The 14905-nt window shown below is 28.0% G+C and overlaps 2 protein-coding genes across 3 annotated transcripts; one reads left to right on the top strand and one right to left on the bottom strand.

Annotated features, from left to right (window-relative positions):
* Positions 1-6083: 6083 nt before the first annotated feature.
* LOC111026251 (tyrosine--tRNA ligase, cytoplasmic) lies at positions 6084-10601 on the top strand. Its single transcript, XM_022304296.1, has 10 exons — positions 6084-6278; positions 7352-7527; positions 7587-7708; positions 8133-8273; positions 8362-8547; positions 8620-8850; positions 9476-9601; positions 9999-10149; positions 10227-10371; positions 10431-10601. Exons 1-10 carry the CDS (start codon positions 6084-6086, stop codon positions 10539-10541), a joined length of 1584 nt encoding a protein of 527 aa, XP_022159988.1. The 3' UTR covers positions 10542-10601.
* Positions 10591-14651, bottom strand: LOC111026252. Of its 2 annotated transcripts, none has more exons than XM_022304298.1 (8): positions 14230-14651; positions 13252-13462; positions 13060-13197; positions 12816-12997; positions 12613-12740; positions 12377-12554; positions 12147-12316; positions 10591-11039 (listed from the first exon to the last, which is right to left on the bottom strand). In XM_022304298.1, exons 2-8 carry the CDS (start codon positions 13445-13447, stop codon positions 10670-10672), a joined length of 1362 nt encoding a protein of 453 aa, XP_022159990.1. In that variant the 5' UTR covers positions 13448-13462; positions 14230-14651; the 3' UTR covers positions 10591-10669. The 2 variants fall into 2 exon arrangements, with proteins under 2 accessions (XP_022159990.1, XP_022159989.1); XM_022304297.1 differs by having other exon boundaries at positions 12371-12554; positions 14230-14650.
* Positions 14652-14905: the final 254 nt, after the last annotated feature.

A 14905-nucleotide genomic window follows, 5' to 3' on the forward strand; every position in this document is an offset into this window, starting at 1 on the left:
TTTACAAAATCAACGTACAATATCAACTATCTATGAAATAAATTGAAACAAATTATTTGTTTACAAATCATACTTGTAACCGGCCCTGTCTTAAATGTTCATCCTGGACTAACCTCTTCTAATAATAATTTAAGTTAGTCTGTATAGACATAAATAATAAATAATAATATAGACTATACATATAATATATTATATTATATAGTAAATACCCACTTTAAAATAACGTAATACAGGAACAGGATGGTAGTATATGGAACGTTGGAATTCAGAACAAATTCATTAGCTATCAACCAATCAGCTGTATAACGTCGGCTGTCACCGAGTACCTAATTTAAGAAAAAAAAGGCAAATAACCAAAACTCTTGGGTTAAAAAATTAGGAGTTGCCACTGGCCACAGAACAATAGCCATATAGGTCAAGTTGTATATATATAAATATATAATATATATTGTCTATATAGAATATTCTTATTTTTTCACATTATTTTACATCCTATAAACGGAGCCGTAAATAATGATCTGTGTTTTTTTTATTTTAAGTGTCTGTGTACACGATGTCACATTGCCACGATAAGTAGGAAGTCGAAATAATGCTTCGCTTTTAAACTTCAGTAATACCTCTTTTCGTGGGACAGTGAACCTAGATTTATGAAAAGATGTTTTAGAGTTAAACATTTTATTTAACACATGCGACATGTGAAACATATGTCATAACTCATAAACATATGAATAGCCTGTGCACAACCACGGCCTTAATGATTTACCCATTTTACAATGTAGGACTTTACACCTCCTGCTTCAAAGGTAAGGTCCACCCGAAGCAGCTGAGGCGCCGAGCCACCCGCAGAAGGGTCTCACACTCTCGCATATCTGCGTACTCGAGCGAGTGATCGCGATGAACCTCTGCAGGTGGCTGGAGAACTTGCGTTGGTGATTTTCCACCAAAAACCCCAAGTGCATTTTCACATACCTACCATTAACCTTGTATTCCGACCTATAAGGGAACGGAGGATGTCAGGTTCTGCAATCTGCAATCGCTATTCGCATCGGGAGCAAAATAAACATTTGTAGAATGAATATTTGTTTAATATTTATTTCAATTTCATTGACTGTTAATTAAAAATAATACCTACTTTTTTATTTATTTAAAAACAAAACTTAATTTTAAATAGAAAATAGTACAAATACTACAAATGCATGTGTTTATTTTTTAAACATTAGGTACAATTTACGATAAAATATTTTTCTTGGTGCCAAAGAAGGTACCTGCTGCTATATTGTTATTTAAAATAATCCGTGGTTTGGTACAAATGTATTTATTGTTTATAGTGAATATAGGTACCTAGTACTACCTACGTAGAATAAATTTATGGTAATCATGTAATGCGCTGCAGTGCTGCACGGTGTATGCAATTTCCATTAGCTATGACGCTATTAAAAGTCTATATACAAGAGTTAAAAATATAGCACGATGGAGTACCTAAAATCCGTTAAAACCGAGCGGACGCTTTCTATTACCGCACAAAATATATAAGCATGACCAATTCCGTACACAAAAATAAAAACATGTATTTAAAGCAATTCTGCAAATTGAAGTATAAAAATATTACATAGAAATATAGAATTGAATTACATTAAATTTCCATAAAATCAAAATACACAATCCAAATTAAAAAAAAGGGGGTAAGTGGCTGTCGCTCTGCTGTACAGCAGGTTACTAGTGGGTCTCTGTAATAGATGGTGTTTTAATTTTAATTCAATGATATAAAAACATTGTAAATATACGAAAAACGATTTTGAGCAAAGGCGGTCTGCCAGTCTATAATATTACTTAGTAATTTAGTATATTTGACGATATTATTGTGATTAAAGTAATTTATTTTACTATTAGGTATTTGTACGAAGGTATAGGTTAAAATCATTTTAGCCAAAAAAATTGCATGTTTTGAACAGTCATTATTGTGTGTATAAAGTATAACAGTATATACTAAAAAGTTTTAAGTACCTACGAATAATATTTTTAATTTACAACAAAATAAGATAAATCATTATTCTTGGTTATTTAATATGTAATTTCGTCCACTTTTGAAAAAAAACTGTACTTATAAATTTTTATGTTAGAAACCTACTGGTACTTTTGTGGAAATGTGTTTTAAATTTTCCACCCTTAGCTATAAAAGTTGAAAATTTTAAAAATATTTAACTCTAAAATTATTTGAACATTTTGAATGATATGAATTTGTCAAAATTTGAACTTTAAATACTCATTACAAAAATGTTTTAATATTTTTCTACTGATATTGTAAATATATAGCAGGAGCCTTGTATTACATTTTCAAGCTTTATGACCAAACAAATAAAATTTTATTGACAATTATAGAAAAAATAAATAAAAAAATTGAAAATTGAAAATGTCCTTAGCTGCTCAAACGAGTCAAGGATATGAATTGATAATATAAACATATGGTGTTAATTTCAAGTATCTGCAATCATTTGTTTTTTAATTGCAGCAAAATAAGGAAATCGCTGTATGAAATATGAAGTGAATATGTTGTAAAAATGTCAACTTCATACTCTCATATATATTTAATTTGACTTTACGGTAGAAATTTTTTTTTTTCTTTAGACAAACCGTTATAAGAAAACATGTATTGAATTTTTAAATTTTAGATATAAGAAGACAATTTTTTTATAAATTTCTAACTCACAAGTAATTTTCAAATGTTTGTGATTTTTTACGAATTCTGTCAAAAGCTCATAAAAAATTATTTTGGATTCACCCTTTTTTTTTTAATTTCCCCTAACAACAACTTACGAAGAACCGTGTACTATATTTTCAAGTTTTTTGACATTACGAACAATTTTGTATCAAACATGAGTTTAAAAAGTACAAATAATAATCTAAAATTTCATATGCCTATATAAATAGTTTAACATGAATCAAAATATCTTGAAAACTTTTTGATGTATTGGTAGAATACGCGGGATATAAACATTCAGTGAAAATTTCATGTATCTACTTACATCTAAAATCCAAATCGATTTTTTCGAAAACAAGGTTTTCGTAAAAATTCGCGTTTTTCCTGTCGCTTTTGAAAACTATTGGGAACTTTTACTTTGTAACCTCCAAAGTATCAACTAGATTCACTTTCCAGTTAGAAGAGATGCTGTTAAAGAAAATCGTAGCACCTTTACTGTCCCAAGACATGATGACTGACACAGAAAAATAAAAATAATAAAAATAAAAAAACACACATCATTGTACACCTATACCCTACGGCCTACAATACACCTTAAATCGCTCTGCTCGGACTCTAAAATCAAAAATGTGTGTGTTCATAGAAATAATCATAAATAGCTTCTTTGCCTCTAGCCATTTTGATACATTTTCGAATGTAAACATGAGCCAGTATATGAGGCCAACATATTTTTGTACACCGAAAAGCTCCATTCCAAGTTAACAAATACAACTGTTGGTGGGTATTTAAAAATAATATATTATACAATTAAACAATTTATCTGGTCAAAAATATATTTAGCCATTATTTTTCTATCTATAGCGAATTAGCAATGATCTAAAATAGTAAAATGTAGTTATGAACAATATTGAACACTTCAGTAATGTACCCATTTTGCCTATATAATTTGCCGGGAAACACATTTTGTTTGTGAAAAATTTAAAACAATTAATAATATTATATTACCTACTATGTATTAGTTTTACCCGGCGTTTCTTGAGAATAAAGGAAACCATGATGCGCAATCCCCCTTCGGCGTTTAGTAAAATGACCTGTGACCTCTTATCATTTTTTTTTTTTTTTGCTGTCATTTTTAAATGTTTTATTTAACTAACTGTTTTTTAGTATGAACTGCTATCTCTAAACCAATAATTTCTGATCATCTTTTTATTGCTTTTGAATTTAAATCTATTTAGTTTATCAAAATTGACTGCAGTCTTAGCTGAACTTTTTTTTAATATTTTTTTTTCCTCCTTTGAAGAGTGAATTATTATTTTACCATTATCACCCACAGAGTGAATTAATATGAAAAAAATATAATAATAAATTAACAATTTTTTCAATGTAATGACGTATATTTAAGTAATATGTAATTCACACCCTGGAGGAAAGACATAAATTTACGTCGTGCGTTCTTTAGTCCTAATAGTAATGACGTAAATATACGTCGTTACTATTTAATATACGGTTATAATTAAAATGCGTTTGTCTGTGGGCGCCCACGTTCCTCATTCCAATTTTTTTTTTCATTAGACGTAGGTACTTTCTCTAGGAGACCTCTGTGTAATCATTCTTTGATACGCTATATAATTATTGAGAATAGTTTTTTGGGTGGAAGAATCTGGAGATTATAGATTGCAGTCTCAGGCTCATAACTAAGTTATTTTACTTTTATTATTTTAGATTCTGAGCGGAGCGACAAATATATTGATTTTACATTTTTACAATGATAACGTGTGGTTTTTTTCTTTTTTGTGTCTGTACTCTGTGTACAGGCAAGTAGTCGAAATAATACTTCGAATTTCAACTTGAGGATCTTTTCAGTAGAGAAAATGAAGCTAGTTGGTGCATTCGGGAGGTCAAAATCCTTAGTAGTTTTCAAAAGCGTCAGGAAAAAACAAAAGGAAATTAAGGAAAAACGGGAATTTTTTTGCTAAGTCGGATTTTGAAAAAAAAATTTTGGTTTTTTGTGTAATTCGAAAAATCCGAAAATTGCACGTGTAGATACATGACATAATTTCACTGAATGTTTATAGTAGCAGTTTCTATACGCCATCAAATTTTCAAAATATTTTGACTCACCTTGAGCTATTTATAGGCACATTAATTTTTCCATTAGTATTATATATAAATGTTACAATAGCAGTTTAAAAATATTAAAAATAGTTACACAGACAAGATTTTTTTATAAGTACCTACTTTTTTATGTGATTAAAGTCAACATGTCGTGAGGTTTTGTTGAAAGAACATTTTCTGTTAGCTTGATAATAATTTATTTTAATTTAATTTAATTTAATTTAGCTTAAGAAATAACGACACCACTTACGCTTCAAACATCTCGGAGGATTTCCAGGTATTGTAGGAGTGGTGAAGTTTTGTATTAGTTTAGATGATTATTTAAACAGAAATGGAATCTTTTTAAAAAAATGTAGCTTCAACATTTATTGTTTTAAGTTTTAAGTCAGAGTGTACCTAGTGTATGATTTAACTCGTAGGTGGAGCATTTATTAGTTTTCTAGAAAAAATATTTTTAAATGCTTGGATTTTAAAAATATTTATCTTTTTCGCGTTACCCCCAAAACTGAAGGCCGTAGGTCCCATGGTGGTTCCAATAGGGTTTTGTAAATAAGCAGTTTAGTTCTTATAGAGGTATAATTATTATTATAGAGGTATAATTATTATTGCAAAATAAGGGTTTAAGCAAGCGAAGACGATAATTCAATGCTATTATTTTAGTCCTGATGTGATGAGCCCACGTTAATCTTTTATCTAGAGTAAGGTATTACTATTTACCAGTAAAGTATTTGATTTGAATAAGTACCTATTTAAAGTTTAAATATTGATAACGTTTATCAAATATAAAATTTACAAATTATTTTGTACTTTTGTAGTTGAAAATTAATAAAATGTTCAACTTTTATAGGTAAGGGTTGAGGATTTAAAACAATGTTCCAAGTAGGTAGTTAATTCTGGAACCAATGCATGATGCAATTTCTTTTGGCGTCGATAACCCACGATCACGGATTAATTGATAACCAATATCATTAAAAGGATTTTTTGTATCACCATTGATAATACATACATATTGTATTATCTATACGTATCACAGAAATACCATTACATTCGATTGAATTCCGGGTGAAAGTTTTTCGGCTTCGGTATTCACATAGCACCTATTTTGTTGTCCTCGATCGCACGAATCGATGCAAAAACCATAGATAAAAGATTCAAGATTAAAAAACACCGGACGTTTGAATCTGTCGTTTGCTATTCTGCGTTCATTTGTACACGTGGCTTTATTGCTTTATTTAATTTAGGTCGCTTTTATATTGTTTCATAAGTTAAAATGTCTTCAGTTATCGAAAAGAAAAATTTAATTTTACGGAACCTTCAAGAGGTTCTTGGCGAAGATAAACTCGATATCATACTAAAGGAAAGAGATTTAAAAATTTATTGGGGTACTGCCACAACTGGACGTCCACACATTGCATATTTTGTTCCAATATCAAAAATAGCGGACTACTTAAAAGCTGGCTGTGAGGCACGTATAAGATAAATTGACTAACCATTATTTTGATATTTTAAAGATTTGTACGTTGTTTTTGTTATGGCCACTAGTGCCAAAGAGACAATTCACATGGGCAATAAACAGTTAAATATTATTAAAAATGAATGATAAATTATTTAGTAATAATTATAATAATAATTTTAAAAACAAAAACAAAGTACCAAATAGTTTACGAACATAATACATTCTTCCTCTCCTTCTAGTGGGGGTATTGGCTTTTAAGACCAGCCATCTCTATCTATTAACAACTCCAACTTCTGCTCAGTACTACTGCTACACCCATTTTTATTCTATTCATTAATATTTAATATAAATCAGAGATTCAATTGCAGTTAGGTATGTTAATTAGTTGAGTCACATAATTATAAATTTATTAATTTTAATGTTAGGCTGAGATTTAAATCTTAAGTCACAGTTATGAATATTCTGAAAAGTTAACAAATAGCTACTAGTATCTCACAAATGAACTAGTTAGATTATCAGATTATTTATTGACAACTTTAAATAAGTTAAAATTTAACAGTCGGTGTAGTATTGGGCATGCATTTCATCTTGTTTAACCTAGGACCCTGATTTCAGGATAACAATTAACAATTTATGGCAAAACTAGTATAATATTTTATCTTTAGAGTTCACACCAAAGGCCCATGGATCAGTTTTTTAATGGGCTCCATAATGAAATTCTCAGGACCGCCCCGGCTCATATAAAGAAAAATTACGTGGGTTTTAATATTTCCATAAACACTTTACAAGGTCACTACATCCGAAATAGACCAGGAATACATTAAGCAAGTAAAAATTTATGAGACCCTAAAAAAATTGACCGACTAACACTGTTTGAGTTAATGAGTAACTTTCATTTTATTTTAAGTAAAATTTTAAATAGTAGTGGTTTTAATATTTACAAAGAAAATCAACCTACAAATATACCAAAAATATTTTTTATTTTGTGCTATTAAAATGAACTATATTATCAAGCATTCATTATACAGTATTTGACGATAATTTAAATTAATGTATCTAATTTTGATATTATGTTGATTTAGGTAACAATTTTATTTGCTGATTTACATGCATATTTGGATAATATGAAGGCTCCTTGGGAACTATTAGAACTCAGAGTACAGTATTACGAGCACTCAATTAAAGCTATGCTAAGTTCAATCGGTGTACCACTTGAAAAATTAAAATTTGTACGAGGAACAGAATATCAACTTTCAAAGTAATTAAAATCTTCTAAGCAACTAGTATGTTACTCAGAGCTTGGTTTTTTTTTTTTAGAGAGTATACAATGGATGTATACCGATTGAGTTCTTCAATTACCGAACATGATGCCAAGAAAGCTGGGGCTGAAGTTGTAAAACAAGTTGATAATCCATTACTATCTGGGTTGCTATATCCTGGTTTGTTATGAATATATTTTGCTAAAGTTTACATAAAGATAATAAAGAATTTGATGTATTAGACATGGGTTCATCACTAATTGTTTTAGATTCAAAATTATAAGTTAAAAGATATAATGTAATATAATTTAGTAGTAATAAAGTCTAGTGTTATCACAATATTCTATTAAAAAAAATTTATTTTTGCTAAATCATATATTAAATCAAGAGAATGAATTTAAAAGTTCAATGAATTTATCTGAACTAATTATTATATTCAATATTTTTTAAAGAAAATGTTATAGCATCATGTTGGTAGAATATTATATTATATTTTTGTTACATTTTTTCAATATTGGCTACTAAAATAGGTATTAGATGTAACAAAATATAGTTTGACGCATGAAGTTGTTATTTTTGTTTTTTAAATAATTATTCTTTTAAGGATTACAAGCATTGGATGAAGAGTATCTAAAAGTTGATGCTCAGTTTGGTGGAGTAGACCAGCGTAAGATATTTACCATGTCTGAAAAATATCTTCCTCAGTTGGGTTATGCAAAAAGAATACATTTAATGAATCCAATGGGTTAGTTTTGTTAATCTATATATGATCATTAATCATAATTTTGGTGTCTAGGTATAACTTAATTACTTATATATTGTTTTATGTTTAGTTCCTGGACTAGCTGGAGGTAAAATGTCCTCCTCTGAAGTGGATAGTAAAATCGATTTATTGGATTCACCAGCTATGGTAAAGAAAAAATTGAAAAAAGCATTCTGTGAACCCGGAAATATTGCGGAAAATGGTCTACTTGCATTTGCTAAACATGTCATTTTTGGTTTATTTGAACCTAATGAAAGTATGTTATTTACTATTTTTATCTTATTAATATATATAGAGACAGAAATGTAATTTTAACTTTTACTTTAAGAATTTAAAATATCAAGAAACGAAGCTAATGGAGGAGATTTGAATTTTAGCACCTACGAAGATCTTGAAATTTGTTTTTCCGAACAAAAGCTGCATCCAGCTGATTTAAAAGCATCTGTTGAATTTTATATCAATAGACTGTTAGATCCAATAAGACAAATTTTTGATAAACCCGAATTACAGAAACTAGTTGCCAATGCATACCCAGCCCCAGTCAAACCAAAAAAAACTGGTATGTTTTAAATTTAGTATCTAGTCTTAAATAATTTAAACCAAATTTGTTGAATATTCTATTTCATCAATCATTATTTATAAAAAAAATTCTTCAAACTATTGTTTGAGTACAAATATCAATTTAGACTCACTAATATTACCATATTAGTTTTTTTATATCGTATCTTACTATTAATTTGTTATATATTTATTTTAATAAAATAACTAATAAGTAATTTTGGGTTGTGAGCTAGGTGTTCAAGGTTATTGGTTTTACAATGTTGTAAATTATTAACTGTAATAACTAATAAATTATAAAATATCCTTAAAAACATATAGACAGACAGTATTGTTTTTTGTATGCCTTTATTTGTTAGAATTCAAATTGTATACATATACACTTACAGTGACCTAATCAATGATGAGGCACACTTAAAACCTACTATTCAGCTGAGTAATTTTTCAGGGTTTTTAATTCAATAATAATGATTTTAAATTTTCTTCAAAATATAAACATATTTATTGATTTTATCTAATTGATAATTTAAAAATACAATTGATGTTACATTTAATAATTTTTTCGGTATTTGCTTAATGCTAATAGTTATGTCCTCTAATATTTTTCTTAAATTATGATACAATAGAGAAAAATAATACCAATCAACAAGAGGAAATTTCCCCTTATCGTTTGGACATCCGTGTTGGTAAAATTGTTGAAGTATCTAAACATCCAGAAGCGGACGCATTGTATGTTGAAAAGATTGATCTTGGTATGTATCTTAGTGTTTATTTAGAGCTATTATTGTATAAGATATTAAAAGATACTTATTAAAACTCAGTATACATATATCTGTTGATTAGCAGCTTCATTATATATTTTAATTATTACATAAAATAAAGTGAATCCCATTTGAGACGCTGTTGGTTTATGAAAAATTTCTCGTGCCTAATACATTTTTTCAACTAGTCCCTTGGAGGTTGCCTTAGTTGGTTTTAAGTGTTTTAACTGTATCTTAACCTTGAAAACTAGACAATATAAATTAATTTCACTAACAGTCATACACTTGTCTTTAATAATTTGTTAGTAGTTTTTAATTTAATATTATTTTTCTTTGCTTATTAATTACCTAATATTAAATGTTTTTTTATTTGTTAATATTTTTACAGGTGAAGAGCAGCCTAGAACAATAGTTAGTGGTCTTGTAAATTACGTACCAATTAATGAAATGCAAGATAGGTTAGTGGTTGTATTATGTAATTTAAAACCTGCCAAAATGAGAGGAATTGAATCGAGTGGAATGGTTCTTTGTGCATCAACGTATGATTAAATATTTATTTTAAATTTATTTTACTAAAATAATTTTTGTAAATGTTATGATTTTTAATATTTATTAGTGAAAACAATGGAGTTAAGTCTGTTGAGCCTTTAGAACCAGCTGAAGGAAGTAAACCAGGCGATAAAGTTTTTATTGAAAGTTATGAACAAGGCGAACCAGACAAAATTTTGAATCCCAAAAAGAAAATTTGGGAACAACTCCAGGTAAAATATTATCCACATTGAAATTTTTTTTTTAAATTTTAAATTAAACTTTTTTATAGGTTGACTTAAAAGTTTCAAATTTGTGTGAGGCTCAATGGCAATCCAACAACTTGATGACAAATGCTGGAAAAATTCTTTGCAAATCACTAAAAAATGTTAAAATTGCTTAATTTTTTTAAGTTGTAATAATAACAATTAAATAAATAAAACTTATTTTTTATGTTTATTTATACCTGTATTTACATTCTAAAATAATTTAATAATACAATTCAAAATTTCTTTCAAGTGCATAAATTAATTAACAACTTGAATGAGTCACTACACTCATAAAGTTTGATACATTTGAGTTTTCCTCTTCATCAGAAATATCACTTAAAACTCTTTCGTTGTCTACAAAAGTAGAATTAAAAAGTTTTTTTGAATGATGGGTTTGTTTTTTAATTGTTTCAAATAGCTGTTGAAGTTCTGTCTTAGCTAGTTTTATGGCTGATGCTTCTCTGTTATATTCAATATATTTTGAGCCAATATCATGTTCTACATAATTTTTATGACCTTCACAATCCTTAGGAAAATCTTTTATTAAGTTGTCTTCTGATTTCAATGATGTCATTGACACAGATTTAATATCATTATTTTCTAACCCAGTTAACACAATTTGCTTCATTTGTCTGGAAAAAATATAAATTATAAATATATACAAACTCAAAGTTTTTGTTTAGTAATTTTGGATATAATACAACACATAGTTTATTAATATTATTCTAGAAATCAGCTGAAGCTAATAATAACTCAAATAAATTAACTATTACCTAGAGATTTTAAACAAAAAAAAACACAGTTTTTTTTTTTATTTAAGCTTCGACAACAGGCCATTAGCTGTAGGTTGTGGTACTGTAGGGTTTTGGAACTGTAGGGTTACGAAACACATGTGTGTTTGTTTGGCAGAATTTCTAGTTGGCACCCGTAGGTTTCTGCCATGCCTGGTTGGAGGGTGGCGGCCTCTCTCTCCGGACACCGTGACTGCCCGGAGAGAAGTACCGCCCGTGACCGAGGTTGCAACCGACGCGTTATCCACTCGGCCACTCCGTCTCACACAATTTATTTTATTTCTAAATGCACGTGTTTTTTTATATATTTGTATTAATAGTGGTAAAAATGATTTGGCCACGAAAAACACTGAAGCATTCTTGATTAGGTAGATAGAAAGGCAAAATACACGTTCTAGATATAAAATAAAACATGCTATCATACGCCACAAACAAAATCAAAACATGATATATATAGAAGAAAAATCAAGACAGTAGTTACACATGGTTTATTATTTATTTGCAAATTAGAAAGACAACTTTACTGTGGTATGGATTATGGACCATGTTTGTTCTGCACTTAATATTTTAAAATATAGGTGAATTAAGTAGCTTATAAAAACCATGTTTTTAATTTAAAATCTGTATGATGAATATAAATAATATAATAGCATGATATTATTTAATAAATGCAGGCCCGGATAAAGCTGGCGAGTTACCGAGCTCAACTTGGTGGGCCAGCTTAGTAGTATGTTGATTATTTATCTATGTCAACTGCTTAATATAATATGTATAATTTATATTGTATGATATATGATTGAATTATTAAAATATGGATAGCTATTAATGACTATCTTATTGAAAAATGGGCCGTTAACTCTACTGTTAAAATCGTAAATCTCGGTGAGCCGATACCTTGCTTACCCAGCGCTAAATAAATGAAAAAACTAATCAACCAAAAAGCATTACTTTATATCTGATCTGAGCTTGGAGACTTCATTATCTTTCAGACAACTGTTAATAGCTAATTTATCCAAATCTGATTTTGTGATTTTGTTGAATTCATTATTTTCTTTTAGTAATGTTTTGAAAGTATTATGATGTTCAGTTCGAATATTTCCATTCACATACTCCTTAACCTAAATAATAATATAAAGTATAAAAATTCATCTTATGAAGAAAAAAAAATTTACCCCAACTTTGTTTTTATTTGGTACATTTTTCAATCTTTTATTTAAATTTGTAATGATGACCTCTTGATTTCTAATCAATTTATCGGAAGCCATAAGTTTGGATTTAAGTTCTGTGATTGTATCTAAATATTCACGTTCACGGTTATTCAACTTTTCCAATGAATCGCATGATTCTTTATACTTCCTAATCAAATATTTAAATTTAAATTTTAAAAAAACATAACAATTTTTTTTTTATTTACTCAAGTAATCTATCCCTTTCAGAAGTCACACACTGCAGTTTTTCTTTAGATTTAGTGTTATCTTTTGTCAATTGACTATAATGATTTTCAAGTTCTGATATTTTTCCTAGCAGTACAGACAAATATTTCTAGAATATAAAATATTGTAAAAATAAAATATTAATGATTTTTCATTAAAAAATAATAAATAAATTTTTATTTACATTTTCTTGAGAAATGTTATCATATTTTAAATCTTTACAATAATCATCATCTCTTGTTGGTATCATAGAATTGTAATTCATAACTGGTACATTATTTACTTTAGGTGAATTTTCAGCACATTCATCAACAATTCTTCCCACGACCACTTGCATTTCATCAACAATTTTTGCAATATCTCCATCTAACAAACACTCATTTAATAAATATACAAATATATAAAAAATTTAAAAATTATTTTCTTACTTTTAACACCCGGGAACTCCATAATTTCCTTTAGTAGAAATTGTAATGTTCTGATTGGATTGAATACAGAAAGTGAGTTAGAACTTTTGCATTCTTTATCAATAGGTGAATCGCTACACTGTACACTCTTGGTCATTGCTAGAAATAAAAACTAATTAACTATAAATTTTCATAAAAAAAAAATTTTCATACTTTTACTATTCGTCTCAGGAATAGAGGAATATTTTTTAGGTTTAATTTTGGAAGCTATAACTGTATTAGTACCAACGTTTTTTTTATTTAATAGGTTACCCCAGGTACTCTGTTTTTCTGGTAAGGACGTTTTATATTTTGGTTTTGATAAAGAAATCATAACATTTTTCTGTCTACATGCCTTAGATGATTCCATAATATTATGTTGATCCTGAAAAAAAAACTTAACTCATTAACTGTAACTGTTAAACTATTTTAACTAAAGCATATTTCATTGTTCATTTTCTATAAAATATAAGAAAATATTAGTTATTTTATTTTTTTTAATCAAAGTGTATTGTTTGAGAGGATAATTAATGTTTAATTATTAGCCTTGTATTGTATTTTATTTAAGCCGAGGCACTGATGTATGTTAATTATTTTATTTTTATTTTTTTTATAATATTTATACAATCTATACTTCTTAGCATAATAAGTATAAGTGAAAAAAGACAGGAAACATGGTATGCGTGATTAAGAAGTCACACACTAGAAACTCTTTGCGTGATGGATATTAATTATTAAAACAGATTTGCGATCTGCAAAAGTTATGTATAATTAATGACCAATTGCAACTAATACAACTAGCACCAACAAACAATCACTAAATAAGAAATAAGAAAAAAACTGTTGTAAACTATTAACTTGCTTTAACAAATACAGTAAGTAGATAATGATAAAGGAACAACCATTGAAACTACCATCAAAATTAAAGTGTACGGATGAAATTGAGAAGTAATAACAATAAGAATAATTAATTATTAATAAACCATATAAAAATCAAACCAATCAATTTAAAAACATTGAGTTATTTAGCTTTATGTTTAATAGGTATAAGTATGTAATTTATTTGGATTTTAATTATTTTATTTATTTTTATCATTGAACTGATACTTGTTATTTAAAAAAAATGTATAATATAAGATAATATATACTTACTTCAAAGTTTTATGTATAAGTCCTACAAATTAAATGATTAATACTCTTAGATTCCAAGAATAAATTAGTAAAAACACAGCAAAAAATTAAAATAATTAGGTACAAATAAAGAAAGTTAGGAAACTTATTTTAATTTTTGATTACTTAGCTAAATTTGAGTTAGAGTTTAACAATTAATATTTTTAAGTCTGAACACTGTAGTCTGCTGTCTGTATACTGGTTATATAAGTATGTATGAAGATTATAAAACACTAGAACATGGGTCGTAGGGTAATGGAGTACCGTCAAAAAAATAAGCATTTGAAAAAACCGTCGTCCACTCCCCCGTGATCCGTTATCAAATTGTCCTGCCATTGGAACAAAATGTATTTTGGAAAATATATAACATTTAGATAGTTGGAACAAAGATATTTTGGAACTAAATGATATCAACTGTGTTTAGACCATGGCTATAGATTTTAGTGTCACTATTAAATCTTCGATGGGCAACCATAGTATCTATAGCATACAAGTTGTTGTACATATCTATGGCTTAAACCACGAGTCCACGATGCTTAGATCACACAGATATTAATATTATATAGAATATTTTTCTATCCATATTATATTCTATATTTCTATGGCATGAACTTAGTTCATGATTAAAATTGAATTGAATTTGTCATAGAGGCGTGGA

This window comes from Myzus persicae, unplaced genomic scaffold, assembly GCF_001856785.1.
Source record: "Myzus persicae strain clone G006 unplaced genomic scaffold, MPER_G0061.0, whole genome shotgun sequence".
Classification (NCBI taxonomy): domain Eukaryota; kingdom Metazoa; phylum Arthropoda; class Insecta; order Hemiptera; family Aphididae; genus Myzus; species Myzus persicae.